This window comes from Callithrix jacchus, chromosome 14 (assembly GCF_049354715.1).
Source record: "Callithrix jacchus isolate 240 chromosome 14, calJac240_pri, whole genome shotgun sequence".
Lineage (NCBI taxonomy): Eukaryota > Metazoa > Chordata > Mammalia > Primates > Cebidae > Callithrix > Callithrix jacchus.
The window spans coordinates 87946039-87973256 of NC_133515.1; the positions used below are offsets into that span (position 1 = coordinate 87946039).

Below are 27218 nucleotides of genomic sequence, written 5' to 3' on the forward strand. Positions count from 1 at the left end.
GAGTCATGCCAATCCACATGGGAATTCAAGCTTGTGGGGAGTCTTCAGCAAAAGCCCACTCTTCTCCAAACAGATTTACTTTTCCTTCCAGCTCTTCCTCTAGCTATATTAGTAGCCAACCTCCCTGAACCCAGTCCCCCTTCTTCCAGGTCTTGTTGCTTTCTCACTTCTGAGCCTAATCCTGATCTCCCATCCTTTCCTTGAAAATTGATCACAGAGATTGAGTTCCACGAGTGCCTCCATCATCTCCCTCCACATCCTCCCAAATCCCTCCAGGATGAGGCTGTGCCTGTTTCACTTCCCACAGTTTTTCATCCAAGCTTGGTTCAAGATTTGTCAGTTCATAGTTAAGTCTAGTTCAGTCTCATAGACTGTTTTTTGTTTCAGTTCTTCCAGGCACTGGGCCAAATGACCCGTTCAAGGCTGATAAAGACTCACTGACCTAGGCACAGGAAGTTCTGGGAGGTGAATGAATTTCTGGGTGGTCCTAAAATAAACCCTTTCCCTCTTGTGCCTAACCCTAGGACAACCTACTGAGTCCACAGTTTGACCTGGAACATGTAGTGGAGGCAGGAGGAATAGGTGACACTACTCTTTCACCAGTTTGTAGAAACTTGGTAAAATCAATTACCTTCTGGGCCTCAGTTTCCTTCTTTCTTTCTCTTTTTTTTTCTTGAGACAGGGTCTCTCTCTGTCGCCCAGGCTGGAGTGCTATGGTGCGATCTCAGCTCACTGCAGCCTCTGCCTCCTGGATTCATGCAATTCTCCTGCCACAGCCTCCTTAGTAGCTGGGATTACAGGCATGCACCACGAGCTAATTTTTGTATTTTTAGTAGACACAGGGTTTCACTATATTGGCCAGGCTGGTCTCGAAGTCCTGATCTCAGGTGATCCACCCATCTTGGCTTCCCAAAGTGTTGGATTGCAGGTATGTTACCATTTGGATTGCAGGTATAAGACACCATGTCTAGACATTTCCTTCTTTATAAAATGATTTTGAAGGCCCCTTTCGGCCCTGATAGTCTAGGATACTGTGCACATGGTCAATTGGTTTTAAGCACTTCATAGGCTTTCTTTCATATCATTTGCGGTATATAAAGTTTAACTTCAGGGCTTGCCTAGAGGTAAAGCTTATTTTTAAAAGGGAGGGCTAGTTCTGATTCAACAGTAGACCTAAATGTTTGGTTGGACTTGGATCTGCTTCAAATTTCCAGGAGACATGAAGCATAATGATGTGTAATCCTTACCACCCAGACCCTTACTCTCCCAGTAAGGAGCTGGAAACAGACTGCTCACTGAGGGACGCATACAGGAGTACCTGTCTGGGGTTTCACCACTGTTATGTGGAGGGGACTCAGCTTTCTAAATACGAAGCTTCTGGGAAATATTGAGTGGGGGCCGGTGGTAAGGTGAGGGGAGCCCATGGTAACTACAGACTACTAAAGGCAGGGATTATGTTTAGGAGCCGGGGGCTGAAACTGGGGACAAACTGTTGATGGTCTCAGGCCAGGGAAGGCCACTTTGGGCTAGTGCATCCCCAGCTCAGTGCACACAGGCGGTAAACTGGTCCTCTGTCCCAAACCCAAAGCAGCTCCTGTAGAGTTTTCTTTGGCTCCGAGAAGCAGAGGCCTCCCCTGAGCCCTGGCCCCCCTCTACCGCAAAGCAACTGGCTTCCATTACCCCTGACAGCTCCAGAGCAACAGCCCAGCCCCCGGCCCCGCCGTTCCCTTTTATGGTGAAGCTGAGAAAGCATGGAGTGAGGGGGGAGAAAGTTATGGCTGGGCAGAGGCTTGGAGAGTTCCAGGGTGACTCTCCCCTCGCCAGAGACCCTCGGGTACCCGCAGCCATCGCTCTTCCTACTCTTCTGCGACCTAATCTGTCCTGAACCCAGAACCCCTCTTGCTTGTTCCAACCCTTCCTCCCCTTCTCCATTCCTCCTCTTCTCCCTCCCTCACATCCGGGTGGGGGGGTGATTTCCCACTTGGCCGAAGTCCCAAGGTTTGGGTTTTGATTCCGGGAGGGTCCGCCCTATTTCCGAAGCCCACCTCAGGGGGTGGGGTGAAGGGAGGGAGCCCGGCTAAGACCGACCCTGGTCAGATCACAGACAGGACCTTTCTTCTTGGTTGCATGTGGGTCACGAAGGCTGGTGCCGGAGAAAGAAGCACCTGGCAGCCCCAACCCCGTTCCCATTCTACATCGCCTCCCACCCCCGTCCCTGCTGCCCGAGCCAGGGAGAGGACACTGAGGGCGGGACCCAAAGGAAACACCTGGTTGGGCCGGGCCGGGAAGCAGTGCGGAGGGCCGGGACCGGAAGGGGGTTGGAATAGCCCGCCGCCCCGCCGCTGCACCCTAGTCCCAGCCCACTCCTCGGCCCCGGGGAGGCGGCTCCCACGGCTTCTCTAGCCGCGTCCCAGGCCACGCCAGCTGCGGCCAGCTGTGCGATGCCAGGCCCAAGCGCGCGTCCGCGGCCCCGCCCCATCCCCTACGGCTGGATCTCCCACCGCAGCTGAGCCCAAGTCCCCGCTCCAGTCGCTGCCCGAAGCGAGCGCAAACGCTGAGCCGACGAGACGGCTGGGCTAGAGAGGCTGTCCCGACCGCGCCCCCCGCCGGAAGCGGCTGGTTAGGGCCTGAGGTGGCGCTACGAAGTTCCGGTCCAGGTCTCCTACCTCGGGCTTGTTCGCAGGCGGCGTCGGAGCCGAGCCGGACTGGTCAGGTGAGAGGCACGCAGGCGCCCACGGCAGGGTTAGCCCGTGGGTTGAGGACAGGTCCTTGAGAGGGCGAGGAGTGCGCCAGCCAGAGGCTCAGTCCCTCTTTCCTCCGCAGGATGATCACGGACGTGCAGCTCGCCATCTTCGCCAACATGCTGGGCGTGTCGCTCTTCTTGCTTGTCGTTCTCTATCACTACGTGGCCGTCAACAATCCCAAGAAGCAGGAATGAAAGTGGCGCTTTCTCTGTCCCAGGTAACGGCCCGGGGCTGTAGCGCCCAGCCCCCAGAGATGAGTGGTGAGGCCGCGCCAGGGCCAGCAGGGTTCGAAACTTCCAATCAGCAAGCGTCGGGCCAAGCATGATACAGTCCAGAACTGGGCCCCTTTATCTGCACAGAGTAGAGAGCGCGCTGTCCCCTCCCCCTAAACTGTTCCCGACTAGAATGGGAGAGGGTTTCCTAACCCTAACAGACCCCATCTTGTGGTCCCCAGTAGGTAGATGCCCAAGTTGAGAGTACAGTTGTAAGGAGGCATTGACACCAATAGGAACGAAGGGACCAAGGGTACCATCCAAGTATGAGGACTTGGGCCCTTTTCTTTTTTGATTCGGAGTTTCGCTCTTGTTACCCAGGCTGGAGTGCAATGGCTCTATCTTGGCTCACCGCAACCTCTGCCTCCTGGGTTCAGGCAATTCTCCTGCCTCAGCCTCCTGAGTAGCTGGGATTACAGGCACGCACCACCATGCCCAGCTAATTTTTTGTATTTTTAGTAGAGACGGGGTTTCACCATGTTGACCAGGATAGTCTCGATCTCTTGACCTCGTGATCCGCCCGTCTCGGCCTCCCAAAGTGCTGGGATTACAGGCGTGAGCCACCGCGCCCAGTGGATTTGGGCTCTTAAATAGCCCTCACTTTCTCCGGGTTGTTTAGGCCTTATTTATGCAGAATATTCTGTTTCCATGTACTGAGGCCAGGAGTTGGCTGCTGTAGACCCAAACTATGGGGGGGGGGCGGTGGTTTGGGAGCCAGCTGTAAGTGTGGGTCACAAGTGTAAAGGGAACATGGATGGACGTTACTTCCTGAAGGATTCCCCGCAGGAAACCTGCAGCATTTTCCTTACCTCAGGTCTTTCCCCTTTTTTCTAGGATTCCAGGACATAGTCTGAGGCAAGATGGAGGGTGTGAGGGGCCTTCACACTTCAGTTCATCCCTTCTACCCATCACAACATACAAAGCAACTACACCTGGATTTTTCCAAACAACTTTTATTTCCTCAGTCTTCCTTAACCTTATGGAATAAGAAGCTGCCATTCAATAGGGCCCAGTATAGGGGCTGCTTTCTTTTCTACTCCCTCCCCCCCAATATAAAAATATAGATATATATTTTTTGTGGTCCCAAAATCTTGTGCTGCGGAGGGAGGGAAGGGGTGGCAGGTCCCTGTTTTGTCTTGTTTCAAGGCGATGCTCTGTAATGCCTTGGACAGTGTGGCTGGCATTCCAAGGACTTAACGGCTGTCATGTGGAATGAGCAGCCTGGAGGGGAACTAGCATATTTCCCACTGTGTTACCCCATCTTGGGGCTATATCCTGGGCTTGAACATAAAGGCATTATCAGACCCGGGGAGAAATAGTGAGTGGGGGAGATTTAGGGACAAAACAAACCTCAGGTTGGCCCAAGGGACTCCCGCTGTAACAATTCCAGGATGGGGAGTCAGATAGACTACAGGATATAGGAGAAAAGGCAGGGGCAGAGCGGGGCCGTGGGGGCTTGGCCTGAGGCAGCCTGCAACAGAGAAGAGAGAGGAATCAGGGTTGTGAAAACTCTGCTCCTCTTCTGTTCTGCTAACCAGGGGCTGGGAGGTGAAGAAGTGGAGCGAGATGACGACGGGTAAGGATGGGCAAATTGTGACTGCACGGTGGTCTGATGCTCTTAGGCCATAGGCCCTAACTAAAAGTTGTTTTCTTTTCCTGTGGAGTGAAGACTGTGGCCATGGTGGGTGGGAAAAAATATCAGGAACTAGATTCTTAATGAAAGTACATTTAGTCTTTGTGCTCACAAGGAGTAGGAAAGGCAGAAATTATTCTGAATGACAGAAATGGGAATGAGGGGACAGAAGTGAGGAGTGGGGTGAGGGATTGGACCCCAGTGCTCACCCTGGTGTAGCAGAGCAGGGTCCCGGCTCCAGCTCACTGCTCTCCCTGGTCCGGGGGATAGGGGATGTGGGGCCTGAAGAGCCTTTCATCCCTCTGCGAGTCGGCGGTGAGCTCCGGCCCAACCTGGGCCTAGCCTGTGTGGACAGGGAGTGTGCTAAGAGGCTGGATTCTTCCATGAGTTTTTTTTTGCTTTAGTTTGTACCTAGAATTTCCATCCGTAAGAGTGTTACGGGGATCAACAGAGGTACTGGGACATTGAATTCTAGCTGAAAGAATGAGGCAAGATAATAGCCAGAGAAGTCCTGGATTCAGTCCATGACTGTACACTCCAAGTCTACATAACTAGGGGTGGCAAGAGGATCCAGCATTTACTCACCATGGCTACACCATGGCTAAGGTCTGGGTGAGTAGAGAAACACTGTAGAAAGATAGTGGAGGGTTGGTAGACCTCAGAGCCTTCTGTGCCTCAGCCCCTGCCAGAGCAGCGTACATCTCACCCATCCAGTCAGCTTCTGCCTATACTCCTTTACCTAGCATGGGGATCTGGACTGAATCAGAGTTGGTGGCAGGGCTGTTCCTAGCAGCAGCAACCAAATGTGTTACCTGGGGAATCCGGGACCCCTCCTGGCGGAAACTCTCCTCGGGCAGGTCTGGGCAGAAAGAGAGGAGAAGCTAATGGGAGGGGCAGGGAAAGCCAAAGCTAGCAGGCTGAGGTTGGGGTATATCTGGCAGGGACACAGGCTGAAAGCAAGCAAGAGACCTGGGCTGATGGGGATGGTGGAGGGCAGGAGGGGGACTGGACAGACAAGAACTCAGGCATCACAGCAGCCCTCTGATGTGGCCAGGGGTAGTAGAGGCAGTAAAGCAGTACTGAGCATTTTCCCTCCCACTACCCAGAGGAACAGTGCCTTGCTGGGTTCTGCTAGAGTAGTTGTGCTGGGAGACTGGGAAGAACCAAAAATATTACCTGCAGTCGAGTCTTGATGCAGGGCATCCGAGCTCCAGTCCCTAGCAGACCTTTCCCAATTACCATGACAGATTCTGGTTTGTCCCCAGAGGACAAGAGTGAACAGCTGCTCCCTAGGGAACAGAGGAAACTGATCAGGGTTGGGGCCGCAGAGAAGAGGAGGTAACTTCCTTTCGATCAGGGTTTCTCAACCTTGGTACGTTGAGAACATTTTGGGTTGGATAATTCTTTGTTGTGGGGAGTGTTCTTGTGCACTGTAGGATGTTTAGCAGCATCCCTAGCCTCTAACCAATTATATTCGGTTTCATCACCTCCCTCCTCCTCAATTTAACAGCCAAAAATGTCTCCAGATGTTGCCTGACGTCACCTGGGTAGCAAAATCACCCCTGGTTGAGGCTCTAGTCTGGTCCAAGGGGTGGAGAAGCAACTCCAGGCTAGACTCAGAACGCACCCAAGCTTAACTCCTGTGTCAATTTATATGCCACAGGGCCTACAATCAAGTCAGCTCTACCCAGGACTGGTGGATTCAGTGCTACCCATTGAGGAGAATTGACAGGTTGGGAGTAGGGGCCTCTGAGTAAGTAGAACATGCTGGACTAGAGTCTTAGAATCATTCCCATCCAGTCCTTTAGATAGCTGGGTCTATAATTTAAAAGAAGAGATGGCTTAAGTTTTGTGTGAATGACACGGCTACACACAACATTTAGCAGTGTTGACAGGTGAAAGATCTATGCTTTTTTCATTCTCCTGTCTTGTCTATTGTTGCCCAGCTCCTGAATTCAGGGAACTTGCATAAGTATCACTTTGCAGGTAGTCCTCAGGTTCCTCAACTGTAAAAATGAGGATTAAATGAGATTAAGTGTGTAGAGCAGTGCCTGGAACATAATAAATGTGAACTACTGTTGTTTTACACAAAGACATTAATAAATTCCACCTGCCTATTCAAAGGCACCAGTGTTAGAGGTTTAGGATACCAAGAAGATAACTGATGCCCCTGGTCTCCCAACTAGACTTAAAGAACCTGGGCTGGTCATGGAGGAGGCTGGCCAGCCCAGATTTCAGTGGCAATGGGTACAGACCTGGTATATTGAGTGAATCGGGCAGTAGACAGGAGCCCAGCTTGTGTGAGGAGGCTGGGCCAGAACTAGCAGGAGCTGGGGATGGAGCCAGGCTGCCTGCAGGAGGACGATGGTTCAGTGGCTGCTGTCGCCGTCTCCTGTCCTGGCTTCGGGGCTCTGAGTGGAAGAGATACAAGCAGATAAAAGGGCAAATAAGTGGGGTACTATGAGGCAGCCTTCACTGACTTGCTGGCTCCCTTGGTCAAAAGATGCCTGTTTTTCAAGCTTGTCGTCAGACCCACATCCCTCTCCTGCAGTAACTATTAGTATAAGATGGGTAGAAAGACCTACTATTTAATAAAATTATCCAGTTCTCCACCAGCCTTCATCCTGCCGGTTTTTTTGTTTGTTTTATTTTTTGAGACAAGGTTTCCACTCTGTCACCCAGGCTGAAGAAGTGCACAATGGCACAATCATGGCTCACTGCAGCCTCAACCTACCAGCTTAGGTGATCCTCCCACTTCAGCCTCCTGAGTAGCTGGCACTATAGGTGCCTGCCACCATGCCCAACTAATTTTTTGTGTTTTTAGTAGAGATGGGGTTTCACCCAGGCTGGTCTTGAACTCCTAGGCTCAAGAGATCCACCCACCTTGGCCTCCCAAAGGGTTGGGATTGCAGGTGTGAGCCACTGTACCTGGCCCAGTTCATTCTTTTGGCAAAGAAGCTACTGAGCTTGGATAACACAGCTTTCCTTGGTTCCCCTCCTACCACTAATTGTTTCTCTTCCAGCTGTTCTTCCTGCCTCTTAAATGTCAAGTCTTCCCCACCATTCTGTCCTTGGGCCTCTCATGCTCTACTTACTCTTAAACTCCGAAATCACTCTCTACCCCATTTCTCCTGAAATCCAGTTCTAACTGTCCACTGGAAATTTCTTCCCAAAAGTACCCTTGACAAAACAAAACTCAATCCCTTTCTTTCATTCTCCTTGTCTTGGTGGAAAACCTTGTTTCATCTTTATACTCCTCTCTTAGATTTGCATTTGTGTAATTAAATTCTACAATTCTATCTCTGCATTTTCTGTCACCTAGGCTGTAATGTGGTGGCATGAACATGGCTCACTGCAAACTTGACCTCCTGCATCCCAAGTAGCTGGGACAACAGGTGACGCTATCAAGCCCAGCTAATTTTTAATTTTCTTTAGAGGTGGAGTCTCGCCATGTTGCCCAGGCTGGTCTGGAACTCTTGGGCTCAGGCGATCCTCCTGCCTCAGTTCCCAAAGGGCTGGGATCACAGGTAGGAGCCATTGCACTGGGCTTGAAGATCTTCTAAAGGATAAACTCTAAACCTTTGAACACTACACATTCAAAGCTTTGCCTACTGTAGCTCCAGTCTATACATGCTTAGTAGGATGCTGATTTGATCCTTCATACCCTCTGCTATAGCCCATGTTGCTACTAGTTGTGTGTGGTTCCTCTGGAACTGTTTCCTTTTCTGGTGAAACCATGACCATCTTTGATTTCCCATCTCAAATGTTACCTCTCTGAAGCTTACTTGACCATTACAGGCAGAATTAATTGTCCTCTCCTCATTACCTTCATCCTTCATTTGAGTGGCTAGTAGTTTATGGTTTCTGTTTAATTAAGTTAGAATGTGTAAAGTACTTATGGGCACATAGTACTCAATAAACATAATCTAGTATTCTTTCTAACTGGAACTTGAGTTTCTTGGGAGTAGGGACTTTGTTGCCTCCAACACTATATAACCCAGTGCCTGTAAAATACTGCCTGAAAAACCAGAGACCTTAATCAATGTTTTGTTTACTTGAACAGCAAATACCTACTGTACACCATGAGCTGGATCGATCATCTCTCGGAGTCTAAAGGTATATAGTTATATTCTTTGGGGCAGCTGTCTCTGGATCACTCATGTCTAGAGCCTTCCAAGTTCTGAAGGGTGGGGTCCAGAGGGCAGATGGTGAATGTGTGCGGTAGGGAGGCTTGAAGCTTTGGCGTGTCCTTCCTCATCACAGAGGAACAGCAGGTGCCAAATGCTCTCAAACTGAATGGGCTGTTAACTTCAAAGAACTGAACTCACTGGGGGTGCCAACATGCCAACTGACCCCTAATAAATGAGCCGGGTGCAGAAATCCTCTAACTTAAAAAGTGACAGTAACTTCATCTTCCCAGTCACGCTGGGAATTAGCAGGCAGTGACAAGAATACTTTTGAAAGGTCCCAAACCAGGCTAAGCATGGTGGCTCATGCCTGTAATCCCAGCACTTTGGGAGGCTGAGGCAGGTGGATCACTTGAGGTCAGGAATTCGAGACCAGCCTAGCCAACATGGAGAAACCTTGTCTCTACTAAAAATACAAAAATTAGCTGGGCGTGGTGGCAAGTGCCTGTAATCCTAGCTACTCCAGAGGCTGAAGCACGAGAATCACTTGAACTCAGGAGATGGATGTTGCAGTGAGTCGAGATTGGCTACTACACTCTAGCCTGGGTGACAGAGTGACACTGTTTAAAAAAAAAAAAAGAAGAAAAGTACCAAAGTGGGAGAAAGAAAAACCCAGATATTTGTATGAATAAAGAAGAAAGGAAGCGATCTCAAGATGGAAGCTACTGTAGCTATGAGGAGATGTGCTTAGGTGCTGGGTACTAATTATAGGTTTAAGATGGTGAAGAGTCAAAAATGCCAGGCATGGTGGCTCACGTGCCTTCTGAGGCTGAAGCGGCTCGATCTCTTGTGTCTGGGAGTTTGAGACCAGCCTGGGCAACTTGGCGAAACCCCATGTTTACTAAAGAAAAAAAATAGAAAAATTAGCCAGGTGTGGTAGTGTGCACCTGTAGGCCCAGCTACTAGGAAGGCTGAGGCTAGAGGGTCACTTGAGCCAGGAACATGAAGGTTACAGTGAGCTGTGATCACACCACTGCACTCCAGCCTGGGTGACAGAATGAGACTGTCTCAAAAAAAGAGTCAAAAACAACCAGATGTTAGGGGGCTACTGAGAGATGGCACAGGTTGCCAACAGGATAACAGAAGTCAGAGACTGGCCACAGTCAAATAACCTAAAACATTTGCCACCCCCAATGACTCAGAGATAGTCTAGGGCCCAGATCTGAGTAATTCTGTGATTAAAAAGGATGTCAGGATGATGTCCAGCTGACAGTACACAGTAGGCAGAAATCATGGACTTGATAGAGGAAATAGTGAGTTTAGTTAATTTGAGAAATATCTACACACAGAGGCATGTTGAAACCATGTTAAGGGACAAAGTTTCACCCTACCCCAGGAAAGGGTAAATGCAAGGGAGAAAGAACAGCCAAGAGTGATGTGATCAGCTCTGCCTCCAGAGGTTATGAAATGGTATCTTATGGTAACCAACTAGAGGTTCCATTTTGGGGGTGGTAGGATAGTACTGGGCAGAGGGGAGACTGACCCCCTACCTTGAATGAGTCAGAATGGGTGTTCTAAGGTCTCACAATTTAGAGCAGCAGTTATTTGACTTGCACCAAGGTCCTGTGTGTCATCCTTAGAACATCTTTGGAACTGTCCTTACATGTAGCACTCCAGATCTTACTGAATCCCTGGGACAATCACAGACCTGATTTATGCCCCCTGAGGGGTAGAAAGGTGAGACAAACATTCAACTGGTTCCCAACTTCTTGCTTTTTATTCATTCAACAAATACTTGCTGATCATTTACTAAGTGCCAGGCACAGGACTAGGTGCTAAGGGCATAAGTCGATGTGTTAGGAGACACTTCCTGAAGCTTTTGTTTGCAATGGAAAAAGTGGCCTTAAAGCCCTCTTAGTTCTTCTGTCTTCTACCATCACTGAATCCTGCCACTTCTCTTTCTAATACTTATATTTATCTCTCCTCAGACTCAGGTACTGGCTCTGGTCATCTCAGCTCCCATTTTTCTGTCCAATATGTACAGTTCACAAACAATGTATTACACAGTTCAGTCTCTTACATTTATTCCCATTCTTAGAAACAATTGTTGCCATTGTCTCAGTTAAGCTCTTAATCCTTGTTCCCAAGACATTTCAACTACTTCTCTCTTTACCTAATTTCCTTGGTGATGGGCATGGCCTTTGGCATACCACCTAGGTATACATGCTTTTTGTCCTCTCCACCCACCACTCTGTTCCTAGCTCTGTTCTTGCTCCTGGCTGTCATTTCTCACTTTGGGAATTTCTGTCCAACTATGTGCTACCCATTCTTGAAACTATTTCTTAACTGAACATTCTTTGGTTAATTACTCTTGTGTTTAATCTACCACAGTAGTTCCCCGAACCCCTAGGATGTTTACAGTCTGTTTGCACCCTCATGTTGTATTTACTGTCCTGTTTCCCCTTGTATTAAGTTTCAAGTCAATCAACCAGGAATTACTTAGTATTGACTGCATATTTTCTATCAGTAGGGGAAGTAACAGAGAAATAGAATACATGTCCTTCACCTCAAGGAGCTCAGTACAGTGTTGTGCAATGGAAGTGGGGCAGGGAGGATGTCAATAAAATAGTGATTAAATAGTGCCTAGACAGGCGCGGTGACTCACGCCTATAATCCTAGCACTTTGGGAGGGGCGCCTGAGGTCAGGAGTTCAAGACTAGCCTGGCCAACATAGTGAAACCCCATCTCTACTAAAAATACAGAAAATTAGCTGGGTGTGGTGGTAGGCATCTGTAATCCCAGTTACTTGGGAGGCTGAGGTGGGAGAATTGCTTGAACCTAGGAGGCGGAGGTTGCAGTGAGCTGAGACGGTGCTATTGCACTCCAGCCTGGGCAACAAGAGCGAAACTCTGTCTCAAAAAAAAATAAAAGGGGGTGGCCTAGAATATTCCAGTAACAACCTAGAAAAGGCTCTTTACTGTTTCTTTGTAGTCAGGAAAGGAGAACTTACGAGGCTGATGAAGGAATTCCGTGTCAGTTCTGGCCTGATAGCATTTTCTTAGTGAGTTCTGAAGCCAGGAACAATTTCAGCCCATAAAGACCACAGATAAGATCCCCATCATTCTATAGTGCTGCAATTTGGATTCTGAGGACATTCCTTTAACTGCTCCCATCGGGACAGATTGAAGCTTCCTTGACATGGAAGCTTCATGTCTGGTTTGGCACTGCTTCAGCTAATATTTCATCCTTGGAAAATCCCCTGGCTCCTAGCATGCACTGAAGCCCAGATATTCAGATGTCCCCACTGTGGCCACACACAATACCACTCTGGAATCATGCCGCAGGGAACACCAAGGTCATAGGAGAGGCCACAGGTTCTGCTACAAACTAATTTTATTGATTCAACCCTTGGTCCTGGGCCAAGAGTATATCTTCAAGTTTTTACTTCCCCCAGCAATGCCCCAGACAACTGAACACATGTTGCAGGGGCTCCCAGACTGGCTTACCTCTGACGGGGCCCAGCACCCGGTGGGTGACCTTTTGGGTGTTAGAGCCCAGGCCTGGCAGCCCTGCAGGCCGACTGCCATGAAAAGGAAAGCTGGGGGAATTCTTCATCTGTGGAGAATTTTGTTGGCTGCTGCTGCTACCACCAGCACTTGTGCCAGTGCTAAAACTTCGTGCCCGGCTCAAGGTGTTTTCAGAGCAGGAAACAGGCAACCCACTGCAAAGAAGCAGATGCCAGTTAGCCCTGGGCCAGGAAGCTTGTGTCCTAAGGCTTTCCCTAGGATCTGATGCTAAGTAAAGCTTCACCTACGGGGTAAAAAGGCACAGGGACCCGATCCAAGGGAGAAGTGAGGAATTCATGTCCATGGATGTAGTATCCAACCTGGGGTATACCAGCTAATCTCAAAATGTGATAAGGGCCATCCCTGAGCACCTTTATCTCCCAATGAATTTCCCCCCTACTGCCTTGGCACTGACCCTTCAGTTCCCTTCAGTCAGTCATTCACAACCCTTGGAAGTTAAGGCCTGCCCCTGCAATTATATTTGATTTTGTGCAAAACTCTGGAGCAGAGAATCCCTAGCCTGATACTCAGATCTCGTAGATGTATATAGCTCAGAGTAAAAGGGAAGAGGATCCCATTCTCAAAAAATAAACTAATCTTACTAATTTTAATTTACCCTAAAAATACTTGCCATTTGGCACTTTGAGGAGGAGGGAAGATATATAAATCCCTTGGAACTCCTAGCTCCAGAGCCCTGTCCCACCCTCCTACCCTTTCTCCCTCCTATTTTGCTGGCCTTACTTGTGACTTTTGAGTGGAGTTCGAGGGCCCCTCTTCTTGTTGACACCCACATTCAGAGTGCTGCTTAGGCCTCGGCTGTTGCGTACATGTTTCAGCATCCAGGCCCGTAGATTAGTAAGGCTGCTGTGCTCTGACAGCACAATTCGGGGCCACGGATTACATTCTGCCATGTCCAGAGCTGCGATGGCCATAGCTCTTCCCACCTGTAGGGGAGTCCAGTTTGGCTCAGCATGCAAGTCCTCCCATGCAGGCTGCTATCTGGTACACAGCACAACGGAAGGGAAGGAGGGGCTAGACGTATAATTTGTTCATTGGATGCCCTAACCTTTGTTCCCAGGCTGTTTATTGCAAATGGATTTGGAGCTGTTCCCTAAACCCATTTGGGAGCCCTCATCCATTATAGGGCCAGGGGTATGTCCTTTCTGGCTGGCACCATGAAGGAATTCTCCCAGCAGGAAAGAGTTTTGAATCCCTTCTGTAACCTGCAGCTTTTTGTACTCTTATGTGTCCTAGGATAATGGGGATCATCAAGGCCACTGCAGTCAGGGTGCTTTTGAGCCCAGGAATTAATAAACCCAGTAGAATGAGAAAGATAAACCCAGAGGCAAAGAATCTGACTAAGATGTGCTAGAGGATTCTCTGTGATGTGGGGCCAGATATAGTGCCTGTTCATCCTTTCTATACCATTATAGTCATAGTTTTACTCCTGTTAATGGAAGAAAATAACCATAGTGGTGAGAGGGCCATAGTGATGAATATCTCTTCAAAGGACCTTAGAGTCAGGCATTAGGAGTGAAGGCCTTTCCAGACTTTAAGGTTTCCCTTTTTCCCACTTACACCATGTATTCATACCTGCTCAAATAGTTCCACAGTGTATCTGGAGGGGAAAGCCGGCGGGGGAGGGGGGCTGGCGCGCCCATTGTCATGGCAGGCAGCAGGGATGCTGTTTACTGAGCGTCCAGTGTTGTAGTTGCATTCAAGTGTGTAGCTAAGACATAAAGACCTTTATCAGTGTCCTGCCTGAACAGATATCAGGACAGAACCATAGATGGTCTAAGGAGGCAATCACTTGGAAAAAAAATGAACACCATGAAAGTGCTAAAGATCCAAAGCAACTAGCAGCTGACCTTGGTATTCCACCATATACACAGGGAATCCCCCCAAACTAGAGTCCTAGACTAAAGACAATAATGCTAATTGTGAGGCTCTCTTTTAAGACTTAGGTGGTCCCTTCTCTCTCAAACACCCTGGACTGGGTTTTTTTTTTTTTTTTGAGATAGAGTTTCACTCTTGTTACCCAGGCTGGAGTGCAATGGCGCGATCTTGGCTCACCGCAACCTCCGCCTCCTGGATTCAGGCAATTCTCCTGCCTCAGCCTCCCAAGTAACTGGGATTACAGGCACACGCCACCATGCCCAGCTAATTTTTTTATATTTTTAGTAGAGACGGGGTTTCACCATGTTGACCAGGATGGTCTCGATCTCTTGACCTTGTGATCCACCCGCCCCGGCCTCTCAAGGTGCTGGGATTACAGGCTTGAGCCACCACGCCCGGCCTGTTGTTTTCTTTAGGGAACCTATTTCATCAACTATATCCCAGCTTCTACCCAACCTGTGGATTATCCCTGAGGCTTTGTGGATTGCAACGCGGCCGCTTCCCTCTTTGGACTGGCCATCTCTGCGGTCTCGGGCATACATATTCTTCTCTGAGAAATTGCAACCCTGGAAGTCGAAGTGGGCTGAGTTCAAGGAGATGAGCTTTGGATACAGCATGTTTTCCACCTGTTTGGGGAAGAAAAAGAGTCAACTCAAGAGAGACAGAAACAAAGAAGGGACAAGGGGCAAGGAAGAGATGGCAAGTGTGGGACCATGTGACTTAATACACAGCAGATACCATCACAACCATCAACAGTAATCAGTGCTGCTCGAATTCTCAGTTTGATATTATTTCTAGGTGTTGGGAAGCAATTCTATTTTTTTTTTTTTTTTTAAGCTTTTAGCTTCTTCTCTCCAACAATGCAAAATTTTCCTTCTCTGGATTCCCAGACTCTAGCATATTTGCTATAATGCCGTTCGTTAGCTTGACCCTTAATAAAAGGTCATGACATAATGATTGAGACATAAGGCCCCTGTGCCATCTTTCTTGGCCCTTCAAAGCTTTTTCAGAGGTAGACTACACAGGCCTTCCTGCCAGAAGGCTACCTAAGACTATCTGTTCATGGCCCAACCCCATCTCCTAACCAGCAACACTTCCCACATTCACATGACATTCTTAGGATGCCCACCTGGGTGCTCTCATCACTAAAGCTGTTTCCGTACATGAAACAGCCCCTTTTGGAAGCATGTCCATGCAGGTCCACATAGTAAGCAACACCACTCTCTTTTGGGGGGATGGTGTCAGGGGCTGGCTCTTCAAGCCCTGCAGACTGTTGTGGCATAATCCACACACTGTTGGGCTTCTGTTCTGCTGGCTCTGTTTGTTTCCAGCCTTCAGCGTTATCCCCATCAGCTGAGCGCCCATGGTGAGCTTCATTTTGGAGATTATTGGCTTTCTCCAGGTCAGAAAGAGGAAAATCAGGAGAGAGACGGGGATTGGGCTGGTGCTCAGAGGAACTCTGGAAGTTCAGACGAGAGTGCACATGGTGGTAGAGAAGCACAGCTTTGGCTCCATAGATGGCCGGGTGCAGAATGGCATCAGGCTTCAGGTACTGACGGTTCAGATTCACTCCACGTGAGTCTGTGCTATAGGAAAACAAGGACTGAAGCAGGGTCTAGAAGACTGGGCCACTGAAGGAGACATTAGAGTAGAGGAAAAATAGACTGTAGACTGACTTATCAAATGAGAGGCTGAAGCTGTGTTAGGAAAGAAAGAATTGAAGACAGGGCCTCTCTTTGATCTGCTGTCACCCTTACCATAGAACCCTAAGGAGCTTCCTCAGGGTAGCTGCCTCCACCCAGATGGGCCTGCAGTCATCCTAGTTTGGCTCCTTTCTGGGAGTGCCACTAGATGTGATCTCATGCTTTCTCAGGAAGATGAGATGGGCTTGCTTTTATTAGGGTGCAAGAGGATTGGGAACACAGCAGAAGCCAGAAGGTTGACAGCATTTCACTGAGATGCAGGGCATGAGGGGGAATGGGAACAGTCCAGACAGGCTGGGGAAGCCACTTACCGGTAGTGTCCCCGGACCACACCATCGGGGTTCAACATGGGAATCAGCTTAAAGACGAAGAGGCGACGTAGGGTTTGGGCCCGGGGGTCATCAGGTCGGAGGATGAAGTCCAGAAAGCCATTGAAGACAAAGCTAGATGGAGTCTCTCCTGGGTGTACTCTGCTGCTTAAGAAGAATATCTGAGGTAGAGAGAAGAGCAGACATTAAGTCAGTTACCCTATAGTTCTACTTTGACAGTATATGCGCGGTGGCATGGATGAGGCAGGAATAGCTGCTGGATTTCCAGCTGGCTGAGTCTGCAAGTGGAGCAGGGGCCATCACCCTTGCCCCAGGTTGCAGGGGAAGGCTGTGTCCAAGATGCCTAGGGACAACATAGTCTTTAGCTATCAACACTATCTGGTGCTAGAGAAAGGCCAAAGAACTACCTTTATGCTATTTCCACTCACCCTCTTGCCTGTGAAACAGAATGGTCGAGGGGTGCTGGTATCAGGAAATAGCTGCTCTAGACGGGGCTCTCGATCTTCTCGAAGCCCGTGGCAGGAAGTGATCGTCAACAGATCTACACGAAGTCCATCGAGAGAATAGCAAAGGAGCTCCCGATGATAATAGATGGTATCCAGGGGGCTACAGGGAAAAAAATAATTAAACCAGGGGAAGTCCCTAAAGTCCTAGCAAGAGGTAGGCCTTGTCACAGCCCAGGGGTGCCTTATAGTTCCTCATGATGTTAAATGAGGCTAAGGATTTGAGTGGGTTTACATTGCCAGAATGCAGAGTACAGGACAGGGTGAATTTGTTTTTCCCCAGGTGATGGCTTCCTAGCATAGATTATATAGGTGGAGTTGTTCTGGGTGCGGGGCAGATAAAAAAGGTGTGCTGAGTGACTCAGTGGTGGCTAAACTATGGATAACTAATGGGAGCTGGGCTAGTAAGAGGTCTGAGCAAGTGAAAGAGTGGAGGGTAGGTGTTGATATGCTGAGATCATGGTCATACAGAAACATAGTTATCAAAGGTACCCAAAGCCCTGTTTTTTCTGTACAGAAAAAAAGACATAAAATTTTGGTTCAGAGCTCTATGGGCAAATTCTAGAAGTAGTGGGAGTGCTGTCTGATCCAGCACTGTGGCAGGAGTAAGAATGGGTTTGCCACCTGCTATGGGTAGGGTGATTCTCCAGAAAGCGCTGGTCTAGCTGGTTTAGCAAATCCTGGCAGTCACTGTAGGAGAAGGGGTAGCAGAAGGCGAAGAAGGTGGTGGCCCCACGGCCCTCTACGAAACGGTGAACGAAGGATAACACAAACTGCGTCTCTGTCATCTGAGGAGCAGAGGAGGAAGAGGGAGGGGCAACATGCCATCGTCATCAAAACAGTTCCTACTGGGACCACCAGGAACTGACCTCACACCCTTAATTGCCTTTACCAGCTTCCCTCCCTCTGACACTTTCTATATGACAAATGGCTCCTTCTCGGCTTCCTGAGGCAGGGGCTCATCTTGGACTCCAGCTAACACTGGAGGAAAAGCTGATACTTATACCTGCTGTCCCACCTGCCTCATACATGTATCAAGGAGAAAAACGCTTTACTCTCCTCTCTATTTTCAGTGCTAAAGTCTTTCTTTCCTCCTCATGGAGAATTTACCTCAAAGGTGGGCCGGTCTCGAATGCGTTCCCAGCGTGGCCGGGTAGGCAGTGTGCGCACAAAGGGGGCCATGCCTTGGGAATACAGCTTGCTCTGCTTGTTCATGTTCATAATGTTGATCTTGATGAGTTTTCCTGGAGTTCCTCCCCGGACGCTGAAGTAGAACCATGACCTGAGGGCCAGAGTAAGTGAGATGTCATTATATATGGAAGGGTTGGAGATAGGATCTGTGGGAGAGCTGGAGCCAGCCAAACGGGAAAGGGCTATTTGGCAAGGAAAAAGGAGGGAAGACGGGTCTGAAGAGGATGGGTAGTATGCTGATATGAACAAGTAAGTGAAAGGACTAACTGAAGCATGGGTTTGGAGACCTGGATATTCTCTCTCTCAGCCTTCTTCCACCCTCCGTTTCTTTCCACATACCTGTTCCCATTCTCAAATTCGGTTTCAGCACAGTCTGGTCGGGTCCACACATTGAATTCATAGTCAGGGGAAGAGGTCATGCCACTGGTTGGGGCTGACGCCCCACCTACTACCCCTTCCCCATCACTGGACAAAGATTCCACCTTCTCCACGTGGGCTAGATTCCCCGAATCAAAGCGAGAACTGAACAGCAATCCCCCACAGCGCAGCTCCATGGTGGGGCTGGGAAAGCATCCTTCTGCCCCACTCTGGCCCTGAGAGCTGGGGAAAAACAAAGGTTGGGTTAAGAAGGAAAGGAAAGACAAATGGAAGCATTTTTGGGGTATCTCTGGGTAAGTAAGAGCTATTCTTAGGGAGTGCCCTATGAAACAAAAGACTCCCCTTTAGAAAACACAGAAGTGGTCTTCCAGTAAAGGCCAAGAGAAAGCAGCACTCTGTACCCCCACACTGAGGATTGCAAATGACCTAAAGGGACCCCATTTTACTTTAGCTTGGCTGTTCCCAAATAAAATAATGGCTTAACTATGTTGAAAAACACTAGACTCTCAGCTGCTTTGCAGCCCAAAGAGGTCAGATTTCGCAGACCTAGCCAAGATACACTCACCACCATACATGGCCACCTTTAGAGATGGGCCGTTCTGGATCTCTGGCTCTGCACTCTCCAGCACAGAGCAGAGAGAGGAACCGAGGTTCTGAGTGTAAATGGGTAGTAGTCCTCTCTCCAGCCTCGGCCCTCAAAGCACTGAACGGACATTCTGGTGTTGCTCCCCTGAGCCCTGGAAGAGCTGGTTCTTGCTTTTTTGTTCCTACCTTATGCCTAGTATGGAGGAAAACTATAAAAGCGTGGCCTCTGCCAAGCCAAAGGCAACTGGGCTCACCTAGCGACTGGAGCTCCATTCTAGCCAGGACATGGGTCTGTTTCCACCCCCCTCCGCCCCGTAAGCACTGCACCCTGCGAAAGCTACCCTAGTAGTTGTGGGTGAGTAATGGGTGTTCTGAGCACCCCCAAAAGAGGTGGGCTGCTAGAGTCCCACTCGGGCAGAAGGCTGGCTTCTCTACCTTCGACTCCCGAAGGGCCGTCACACCGAGCGGGCTTGCCATGGGCAGGGTGGGACTGGGAGGCATGGGAGGGGTCGAGACGGACTCCCGCGTCAGGGGATTAGGCAGGCATGGCCTAGGGGGTTAGAGATGAGGCCAAGGAGCGGGGCAGGGGCGGGGCCGCGAAAGCCGGGCCGGGGGCGGGGAGGGGCGGGGTGGCGTGGCCTTCGAGGGGCTCGGGCTGAAGGGGCTGAGAGAAGGGGGCGGGGCCGGAGCTGGCGAGGCCCGCAGTCCGCGCAGAGCCCCTCACCTCTCTCCGGGCCGGTGATCCCGCTCCCTCTCCCGCTAGTGAGACCGCACCTCGGGCCCCGGCACCTGGGCCCTCCACCCGGGTCCCCAAAAAAACCCGAGCGCCGCGGTGCCGGGACCCCGCTCTGCCAGGAAACAAGAAGTCTCTCGCCTATTGGCCGCGACTGCAGCTGGCGACCCGCCCAGTAAAGCTCGCTATCATTGGTCAGCTCGCAGGGTTCCTCGCACGTTAGCGGGTACCTGAGCGAGAGCCGTCTGGGGGCTCTGGCTGGCAGGCGCGGCCGGAGGGTTCTAGTAGGGTCTTCCCGTAAGACGGTTAACGGCCTGCCTGCCGGGAGGCGGGAAAGATAAAGTGACAGAAACTGAGACTCACCTGCAAAACAAAAAGACATCGTGCGAAGCTCTTCATCGCTTAACAGGCTTCTGCCTCTAAAATGATACACAGCCCACTGGGCCGGGGCTCCCTCCCACTTTGTGTTCTCTAGTGTGAGGGACGCAAAAGCCAACTGGAGGATGCGGGCATCGATCCCGCTACCTCTCGCATGCTAAGCGAGCGCTCTACCATTTGAGCTAATCCCCCGCCTGCCGTTACTTTCCTTCCCTTTGCCTTATAGGTTCACTGCACTGTTCACCAACCAGTGCATCGACCACAGTTCAGGACATTTATTTAGCAGAATACAATACAGTGGCATTCATGTGCAATATTCTAAACATCAGGCATATACTCATGCGCTTAAGCAGAAAACCTTATTCGGAAACACGTTAGCAAGTCTCCATGGAACGCAGAAGAGAGCGTTACTGTACACTAGGTACTATGGTGTCCTGTGGAATAACGGCAGTACTCTTACTAAGTCACAGGGGACCTCAGCCTTTCTCCTTATTGGGGTAGTTGAATTAAATTGAGGCTAAAAATATACGAAGTCCTTCGAGCCGGAATCGAACCAGCGACCTAAGGATTACCGCATTTCCTCCACTACAGTCCTCCGCTCTACCAACTGAGCTATCGAAGGCTCCGCTGCTGTAACTGGCTGCCGACAGCCCTCTAATGCTTACTGCAACCTCATCTAGCCAGAATCCCAGCTTTCTCCAGCTGAGGGAACCTGCCACGGCGGCTGCCCCCGGGAGCCTCACAGAGCGGAGGAAGCCAGAGACTCAAAGGCAAGGAAAAGACGCTGCCCGAAGTCCGGATTCCCAGCCCAGAACGAAGACCACACAGGCCCTACGCTTCTCGGCTTTTTAACAAAACGCTCCCAACGCCCGCGGTGGTTTCTCCAGGAAGGCAAACGCCGAGCCCGCCGCCGCCGCCTCCTGGAGCTCCGGGGCAGCGCTTGTGCCGCGGTGCCCGCACGCACAGGGGCTTTGCGACCGCGACACGCAAACCCTGCTCGAGAGCCGATGGGCCACTTTGGCTGCTCCTGCTCCACATTTCCCTCGGCTCCTCCGGGCGTCGCTCGGCCAATTTACTCAGGTTTTGTCAGAATATTCGTCCTGACCAGTGCAAGAGAGACTGCGATTGCAGAGCGCTGCAGGATTCGGGACGGCGCGGAATCGAGCGGCGCCGATCCCCGGGGCTGCCCTGGGATCGCGGGCCTGGCGGTGTGGTCCGAGGACTCGGGGAGGGGCTACGCGCCAGGAGAGGGGGCGGGGCTGCAGCACAGGCTTTCCTGCCCTCGGAAGCGCTCGCAAGCCTGGAGGATTCCCCCTGCGGTAGGCCTGGGGAGGGGAGAGGCGCGGCGTGGTGAGTCCCTGCAGCCCCCGAGACCCACTCGAGGTCGGGGTCGGGAGGCCCTACAGTGCCGGGCCCAGGCCACTGGTCTCCTTTGTGGGTTTTTGCGCAAGTCGGGTTATTCTCGAAAATCGTGGGTTCCCCAGGGCCGGGAAAGGGTCTTCTGCCTCGTCTGGGGCCCCTCTCCTGGCACTGTGGATGTCTTGGTGTCCTGGGTGGGGTCAGGGACTGATCCCACGGGTTCCCCCATTTCTGTCCCTATCCAGCTAACACCTTCCATGTGTCTTTCCACAATCTTTTGCTCACCGGGTTTTTACAACAAAGAAATAAACCTAAACCCCAACTCCTCTGTGAAGCCCTGCTTGGTCGCCCTGCGAGGTGGGTGTGGCGTGAGACCTGGCCTCCATTTCCAGCTCTGGGCCAACGTCCTGTGCTACCTAGAGCCAACATCGCCGGCAATACAGGTCGGGTGATGCTTCTAGCCCCTTGCAGCTCCAACATTTGATGGGTTCTCTGGGGCTGAGCTTTAAATCCGAAGTTTACCCCGTCTCTACCAAAAATACAAAAAAATTAGCTGGGCACGGTGGCGCGTGCCTGTAATCCCAGCTACTCAGGAGGCTGAGGCAGGAGAATTGCCTGAACCCAGGAGGCGGAGGTTGCGGTGAGCCGAGATCGCGCCATTGCACTCCAGCCTGGGTAACAAGAGCGAAACTCCGTCTCAAAAAAAAAAAAAAAAAATCCGAAGGTGTGTCGACATTTAGATAAAGATAGAAGATCTGCATAACTTTTTTAATTCAGTATCAAAAAATGACATTTATGTCCAGGCTCTGTGACTCACACCTGTAATCCCAGAACTTTATAAGGCCAAGGCGGGCAGATTACCTTAGTTCAAAAGTTCAAGACCAGCCTGGGCAACATGGTGAAACCTCGTCTCTACTAAAATACAAAAAAATTAGCCAGGCGTGGTGGCGCTCGCTTGTAATCTCAGCTACTCCGGAGGCTGAGGCCGGAGAATCGGTTGAACTCGTGAGGCAGAGGTTGCGGTGAGCCGAGATGGTGTCATTGCACTCCAGCCTGGGCAACAAGAGTGAAACTCCATCTCAAAGATAAATACATAAATACATAAATAAAATTAGCCAGGAGTGGTGGCAGGTGCCTGTAATCCCAGCTACTCCGGAGCCTGAGGCAGGAGAATCACTTTAACATGGGAGGCGGAGGTTGCAGTGAGCCTAGATTGCGCCACTGCACTTCAGGCTGGGTGATGGAGCAAAGCTCTGTCTCAAAAAAAAAAAAAAAAAAAAGGCTGGGTGCAGTGGCTCACCCGTGTAATCCCAGCACTTTGGGAGGCCAAGGCAGGTGGATCACCTGAGGTAAGGAGTTCCAGACCAGCCCGGCCAACATGGAGAAACCCGTCTCTACCAAAAATACAAAAATTAGCTGGACTTGGTGGTGTGTGCCTGTAGTCCCAGCTACTCAGGAGGCTAAGGCAGAAAAATCATTTGAACCCAGGAGGTGGAGGTTGCAATAAGCCGAGATCGGGCCAATGCACTCCAGCCTGGGCAACAAGGGCAAAACTCAGTCTCAAAAGAAAAAAGAAAACATTCATGAATATTACCACCAATCTCACCAGGAAAAGCTTAAGTATTAGGAAGCTGCCAAGCTAATAGAGGAAGGTACACGTTTTATTTGAAAGCTCAAATTCTATTATTGGGAACAAATAATGTCAATTGTTTTCCTAGTGAAAGGACTTACGTTGTTCACTTTAAGAAAAAAAATCTGTCAAATACATACTAAATAATCATAGTTTTTCAGTTGTCCTTTCAATTAAAAATACTGTTTCGAGATAGTATATATTGATAAAAGGGCCAATTTATCAAGAAGACATAAACATATGTGCATGAAACAATACAGCCATGTAAATAAGAAGCAAACATTGGCAGAATTAAGAGAAAGAGGCTGGGCGAGGTGGCTCACACCTGTAATCCCAGCACTTTGGGAGGCCAAGGTGGGCAGAACAAGGGGTCAGGAGTTTGAGACCAACATGGTCAATATGGTAAAACCCTGTCTCCACTAAAAATACAAAAATTAGCCCGGTGTGGTGACACGTACCTGTAGTCCCAGCTACTTGGGAGGCTGAGGCAGAAGAATCTCTTGAACCCAGGAGGCAGAGGTTGCAGTGAGCCAAGATGGCACCACTACAGTTCAGCCTAGTTGACAGAGCGAGACTTCATCTCAAAAAAAAAAAAAGAGTTCTACAATAATAGAGTTTTCAGTATTCCACTTTGCAATAGCTAGAACATCTAGACAGAAGGCCAATAAGGAAATGGATGAGTCGATCAACATTGTAAACCAACTAGACCTAATAGACATACAAAGAACACTCCACCTAAACCAACTAGACCTAATAGGCATACAAAAAATACTCCACCTAACAACAGCAGAATATACATTCTACTCGGGTGCAAATGGAACATTCTTCAGGATAGACCACACATTAGGCAACAAAGCAAGTCTCAATAAATTTAAAAGGATTGAAATCATACAAAGTATCTTCTCTGACGACAATAGAATGAAGCTTGAAATCAGTAACATACAGAAAAATTGACAATTCACAGGTGCGTAAAAATTATCTAGGACACTCAAGCAACCAATGGATTAAAGAAAAAAAAAAGCAAGGGAAATTTTAAAATACTTAAGAGATTTATGAATGAAAACAAAAGCACAACACATCAAAACTTAGGGGATGCAGTGAAAGCCGTGCCCAGAGGGAAATATAGAGCTGTGGATGCCTACATAAAAAAAGAAAAGGTTTAAAATCAATAACCTAAGTTTATACCTTATGGAACTAGAAAAAGAAGAGCAAACTAAACCCAAAGCAAGCAGTAGGAAAGAAATAACAAGATTAGAGTGGAGTTGGCTGGGTGTGGTGGCTCATGCCTGTAATCCCAGCACTTTGGGAGGCCAAGGTAGGCGGATCACAAGGTCAAGAGATTGAGACCATCCTGGCCAACTGGTGAAACCCCGTCTCTACTGAAAATGCAAAAACTGGCTGGGCATGGTGGCACGAGCCTGTAGTCCCAACTACTTGGGAGGCTGAGGCAGGAGAATCACTTGAACCTGGGAGGCGGAAGCTGCAGTGAGCTGAGATCGCAACACGGTACTCCAGCCTGGTGAAAAAGTGAGACTTTGTCTCAGACAACAACAGCAACAATAAAAACAAATTTCTTGACAGAAAGAAGTCCAGGATCAGAAGGCTTCAATGTGAATATTACTAAACATTTAACGATGTGGGTAACACCCGCTATGGGCACCGAGGAAGGAGAACTGTGTAGACCCCAGGCACAATTAGTGCCTGAAGAATATCTTAGTTTATAGTGTTATTTCTCAGCTATTTCCTTATATAATCCTTTGTATATAATCATATATTAGTTTATAGAATTAGTGCCTGAAGTATAACTTACTGCTTACATATATCTAGCTTATATAATCATACTTAATACTTATATCTAGCATACTTAGTTCTATATAATCTTTCTATATAATCATATAGGTATTGTAGTCTATACTGACACAATTAGTGCTGATTTATATAATCCTTCCATATAACCATATAGTAGTTTAGAGTAGGAGGAATGCCCACAGCAGTCACAGAACAGAAGCAGTACTTCGGAAAACAGCCAGACCAGAACAAGAACCAAAGACCCAGGCGGTGGGGTCCCTGCCTGAAAGGGCATACACTGTATGGCAGGCTTGGAGCAAGAGCCTCTCCTCCTGATAAAGGAGTTATAGTACATAGCATCCAGTTCCTGTGGAAGATAGGCCTCAGGCCTGAGATCCTGGAAATAACGGAGGGAGAAGAACCCCTCTGGTGTGACCAATCATGGAGGCTGTATACCTTGTCAGTCTTTTCTCACTTCTGTACTAGCTCAAATCATCCTCCCATAAATATCGTAAGAGAAGAGCACAAGTCTGTCAGCTCCACTGCATTGGCTTACAGTATCCTTCTATTAGAAATCCTTTGACGTCTTCAGCCACTAGATAAGAAGTATTGTGCACGACACCTGTTGCACACAGCCCACCTCCTTACCTCGGTGACCTAATAGGGGTGGACCCCTTTTCTGTACACGACCCTCTACTATGCACACAGCATGGCCCCCTACTTCGCATGGCCCACTTATCTGCCCAAGTGACATAATGGGGTGGCCCCCTCACTTGTGACTCATGTGATTATGTATGCCCTATTACTAAGCCTATAGATGATGACCTCACTCACAACCCTGCCCCCTGCTTGTACCTAATAAATACAGATGCTTCTGGGCATTTGGGGCTCTCGCTGATCTCCGCTTACAGGTTGTGAGGCCCCGGGTCTAGCTGCTCTTCAGCAGTTCTTCAGTGTCCTGTCTCTTTACTTCCCAGATCCTGCACCTCAACGCAGCATAAGGGACACCCCACAACCCTGTGGGACCCAACAGCCCTACAACAAGAATTAACACCAATCCTTTTTTTCTTAGATCATTAAATGAAGGTAACACCAATCCTTTAAAACCATTTGAAAAAATAGAAGAGAAGGGAAAACTTTTTCTTTCTGGAGGCTTTGTCGACCAGACTGGAATGCAATGGTGTGGTCTTGGCTCACTGCAAACTCCGTCTCTCGGGTTCAAGTGATTCTCCTGCCTTAGCTTCCTGAGTAGCTGGGATTACAAGCGCCTGCCACCACGCCTGGCTAATTTTTGTATTTTTAGTAGAGATGGGGTTTCACCATGTTGGCCAGGCTGCTCTTGAACTCCTGACCTTGTGATCTGCCTGCCTCAGCCTCCCAAAGTGTTGGGGTTACAGCAGGAGTGAGCCACCATGACCAGCCAAAGAACAAAGAAGGGAATACTTTCTTTTCTTTTTTTTTTTTTTTTTGAGATGGAGTCTCGTTCTGCCACTCAGGCTGGAGTGCAAGTGGTGCAATCTCAGCTCACTGCAACCTCTGCCACCCAGTTCAAGCAATTCTCTGCCTCCGCCTCCCAAGTAGCTGGGATTACAGGTGCATGCCACCACGCCCAGCTAATTTTTGTATTTTTAGTAGAGATGGGATTTTACCATCTTAGCGAGGCTGGTCTTCAACTCTTGACCTTGTGATCCACCCACCTTGGCCTCCCAAAGTGCTGGAATTACCGGTGTGAGCCACTGTGCCTGGCCTGAGAAGGGAACACTTTCTAATTGATTATATGAGGCCAGCAGCATCCTGATGGCACAGCCAGACAAAAAGACCACAAGAAAACTACAGATCAACATTCCTTATGAATATTGATGCAAAAATCTTCAACAAAATATGAGTAAACTAAATTCAATAGCATATTAAAAGGAGAATACCATGACCAAGTTAGATTTATTGAAGGAAGGTAAGGGTGTTCAACATAGGAAAAATAAATCAATGTAGGCTGGGCCTCATGCCTGTAATTCCAGCATTTTGGGGAGGCTGAGGTGGGTGAATCAGTAGTTCGAGACCAGCCTGGTCAACATGGTGAAACACCGTCTCTACTAAAAATATATAAATTAGCCAGGTGTGGTGGTGCACTCCTGTAATCCCAGCTACTTGGGAGGTGGAGACAGGAGAATCACTTGAACCCAGGAGGCAGAGGTTGCAGTGAGCTGGCCACTGCACTCCAGCCTGTGAGACAGAGCAAGATCTCAAAAAAAAAAAAATCACAGCTGGGCGCGGTGGCTCACGCCTGTAATCCCAGCACTTTTGGGAGGCCGAGGCGGGTGGATCACGAGGTCAAGAGATCGAGACCATCCTGGTCAACATGGTGAAACCCCGTCTCTACTAAAAATACAAAAAATTAGCTGGGCA

The 27218-nt window shown here is 49.3% G+C and overlaps 2 protein-coding genes and 2 non-coding genes across 9 annotated transcripts; 1 reads left to right on the forward strand and 3 right to left on the reverse strand.

The window, feature by feature from the left end:
• Positions 1–2645: 2645 nt before the first annotated feature.
• OST4 (oligosaccharyltransferase complex subunit 4, non-catalytic) lies at positions 2646–15199 on the forward strand. 3 transcript variants are annotated; one of them, XM_078349672.1, is made up of 6 exons: positions 2646–2713; positions 2824–2961; positions 3851–4592; positions 6313–6402; positions 8713–8765; positions 14385–15199. In XM_078349672.1, the coding sequence occupies exon 2, from the start codon at positions 2825–2827 to the stop codon at positions 2936–2938; it is 114 nt and encodes a 37-aa protein (XP_078205798.1). In that variant the 5' UTR covers positions 2646–2713; position 2824; the 3' UTR covers positions 2939–2961; positions 3851–4592; positions 6313–6402; positions 8713–8765; positions 14385–15199. The 3 variants fall into 3 exon arrangements, with proteins under 3 accessions (XP_078205798.1, XP_078205799.1, XP_017819969.1); XM_078349673.1 differs by having other exon boundaries at positions 14655–15199; XM_017964480.4 differs by lacking the exon at positions 8713–8765.
• On the reverse strand, positions 3954–20101 carry AGBL5 (AGBL carboxypeptidase 5). 4 transcript variants are annotated; one of them, XR_013526723.1, is made up of 16 exons: positions 19652–19777; positions 18304–18564; positions 17884–18055; positions 17398–17561; positions 16699–16876; positions 16253–16431; positions 15368–15824; positions 14695–14864; positions 13936–14071; positions 13084–13286; positions 12283–12497; positions 6905–7060; positions 5826–5938; positions 5462–5508; positions 4859–4992; positions 3954–4487 (listed from the first exon to the last, which is right to left on the reverse strand). XR_013526723.1 is itself a non-coding variant. In XM_035273578.3 (15 exons), exons 2-15 carry the CDS (start codon positions 18516–18518, stop codon positions 4316–4318), a joined length of 2664 nt encoding a protein of 887 aa, XP_035129469.1. In that variant the 5' UTR covers positions 18519–18564; positions 20024–20101; the 3' UTR covers positions 3954–4315. The 4 variants fall into 4 exon arrangements, 3 of the variants coding, with proteins under 3 accessions (XP_035129469.1, XP_035129467.1, XP_035129468.1); XM_035273578.3 differs by lacking the exons at positions 5462–5508; positions 19652–19777 and adding an exon at positions 20024–20101; XM_035273576.3 differs by lacking the exon at positions 5462–5508.
• A 56-nt stretch (positions 20102–20157) lies between these two features.
• TRNAA-AGC (transfer RNA alanine (anticodon AGC)) lies at positions 20158–20230 on the reverse strand. The gene has a single exon. It is a non-coding gene; the product is annotated as a tRNA-Ala (tRNA).
• Positions 20231–20571: 341 nt separating this feature from the next.
• On the reverse strand, positions 20572–20660 carry TRNAY-GUA (transfer RNA tyrosine (anticodon GUA)). Its single transcript is given in 2 exon segments — positions 20572–20607; positions 20624–20660. It is a non-coding gene; the product is annotated as a tRNA-Tyr (tRNA).
• Positions 20661–27218: the final 6558 nt, after the last annotated feature.

What these genes read in the sequence shown, in the direction of transcription:
- OST4 (XM_078349672.1), top strand. Translation starts at nt 2,825, where the DNA reads ATGATCACGGACGTGCAGCTCGCCATCTTCGCCAACATGCTGGGCGTG.
- AGBL5 (XM_035273578.3), bottom strand. Translation starts at nt 18,518, where the DNA reads ATGGAGCTGCGCTGTGGGGGATTGCTGTTCAGTTCTCGCTTTGATTCG. An exon ending in CTGTGGAACTATTTGAGCAG is followed by an intron (nt 13,287 to 13,935) that starts GTATGAATACAT and finishes ACTCCCCTACAG; the next exon opens with GTGGGAAGAGCTATGGCCAT. An exon ending in GCATCAAGACTCGACTGCAG is followed by an intron (nt 4,993 to 5,825) that starts GTAATATTTTTG and finishes CTGTCCACACAG; the next exon opens with GCTAGGCCCAGGTTGGGCCG.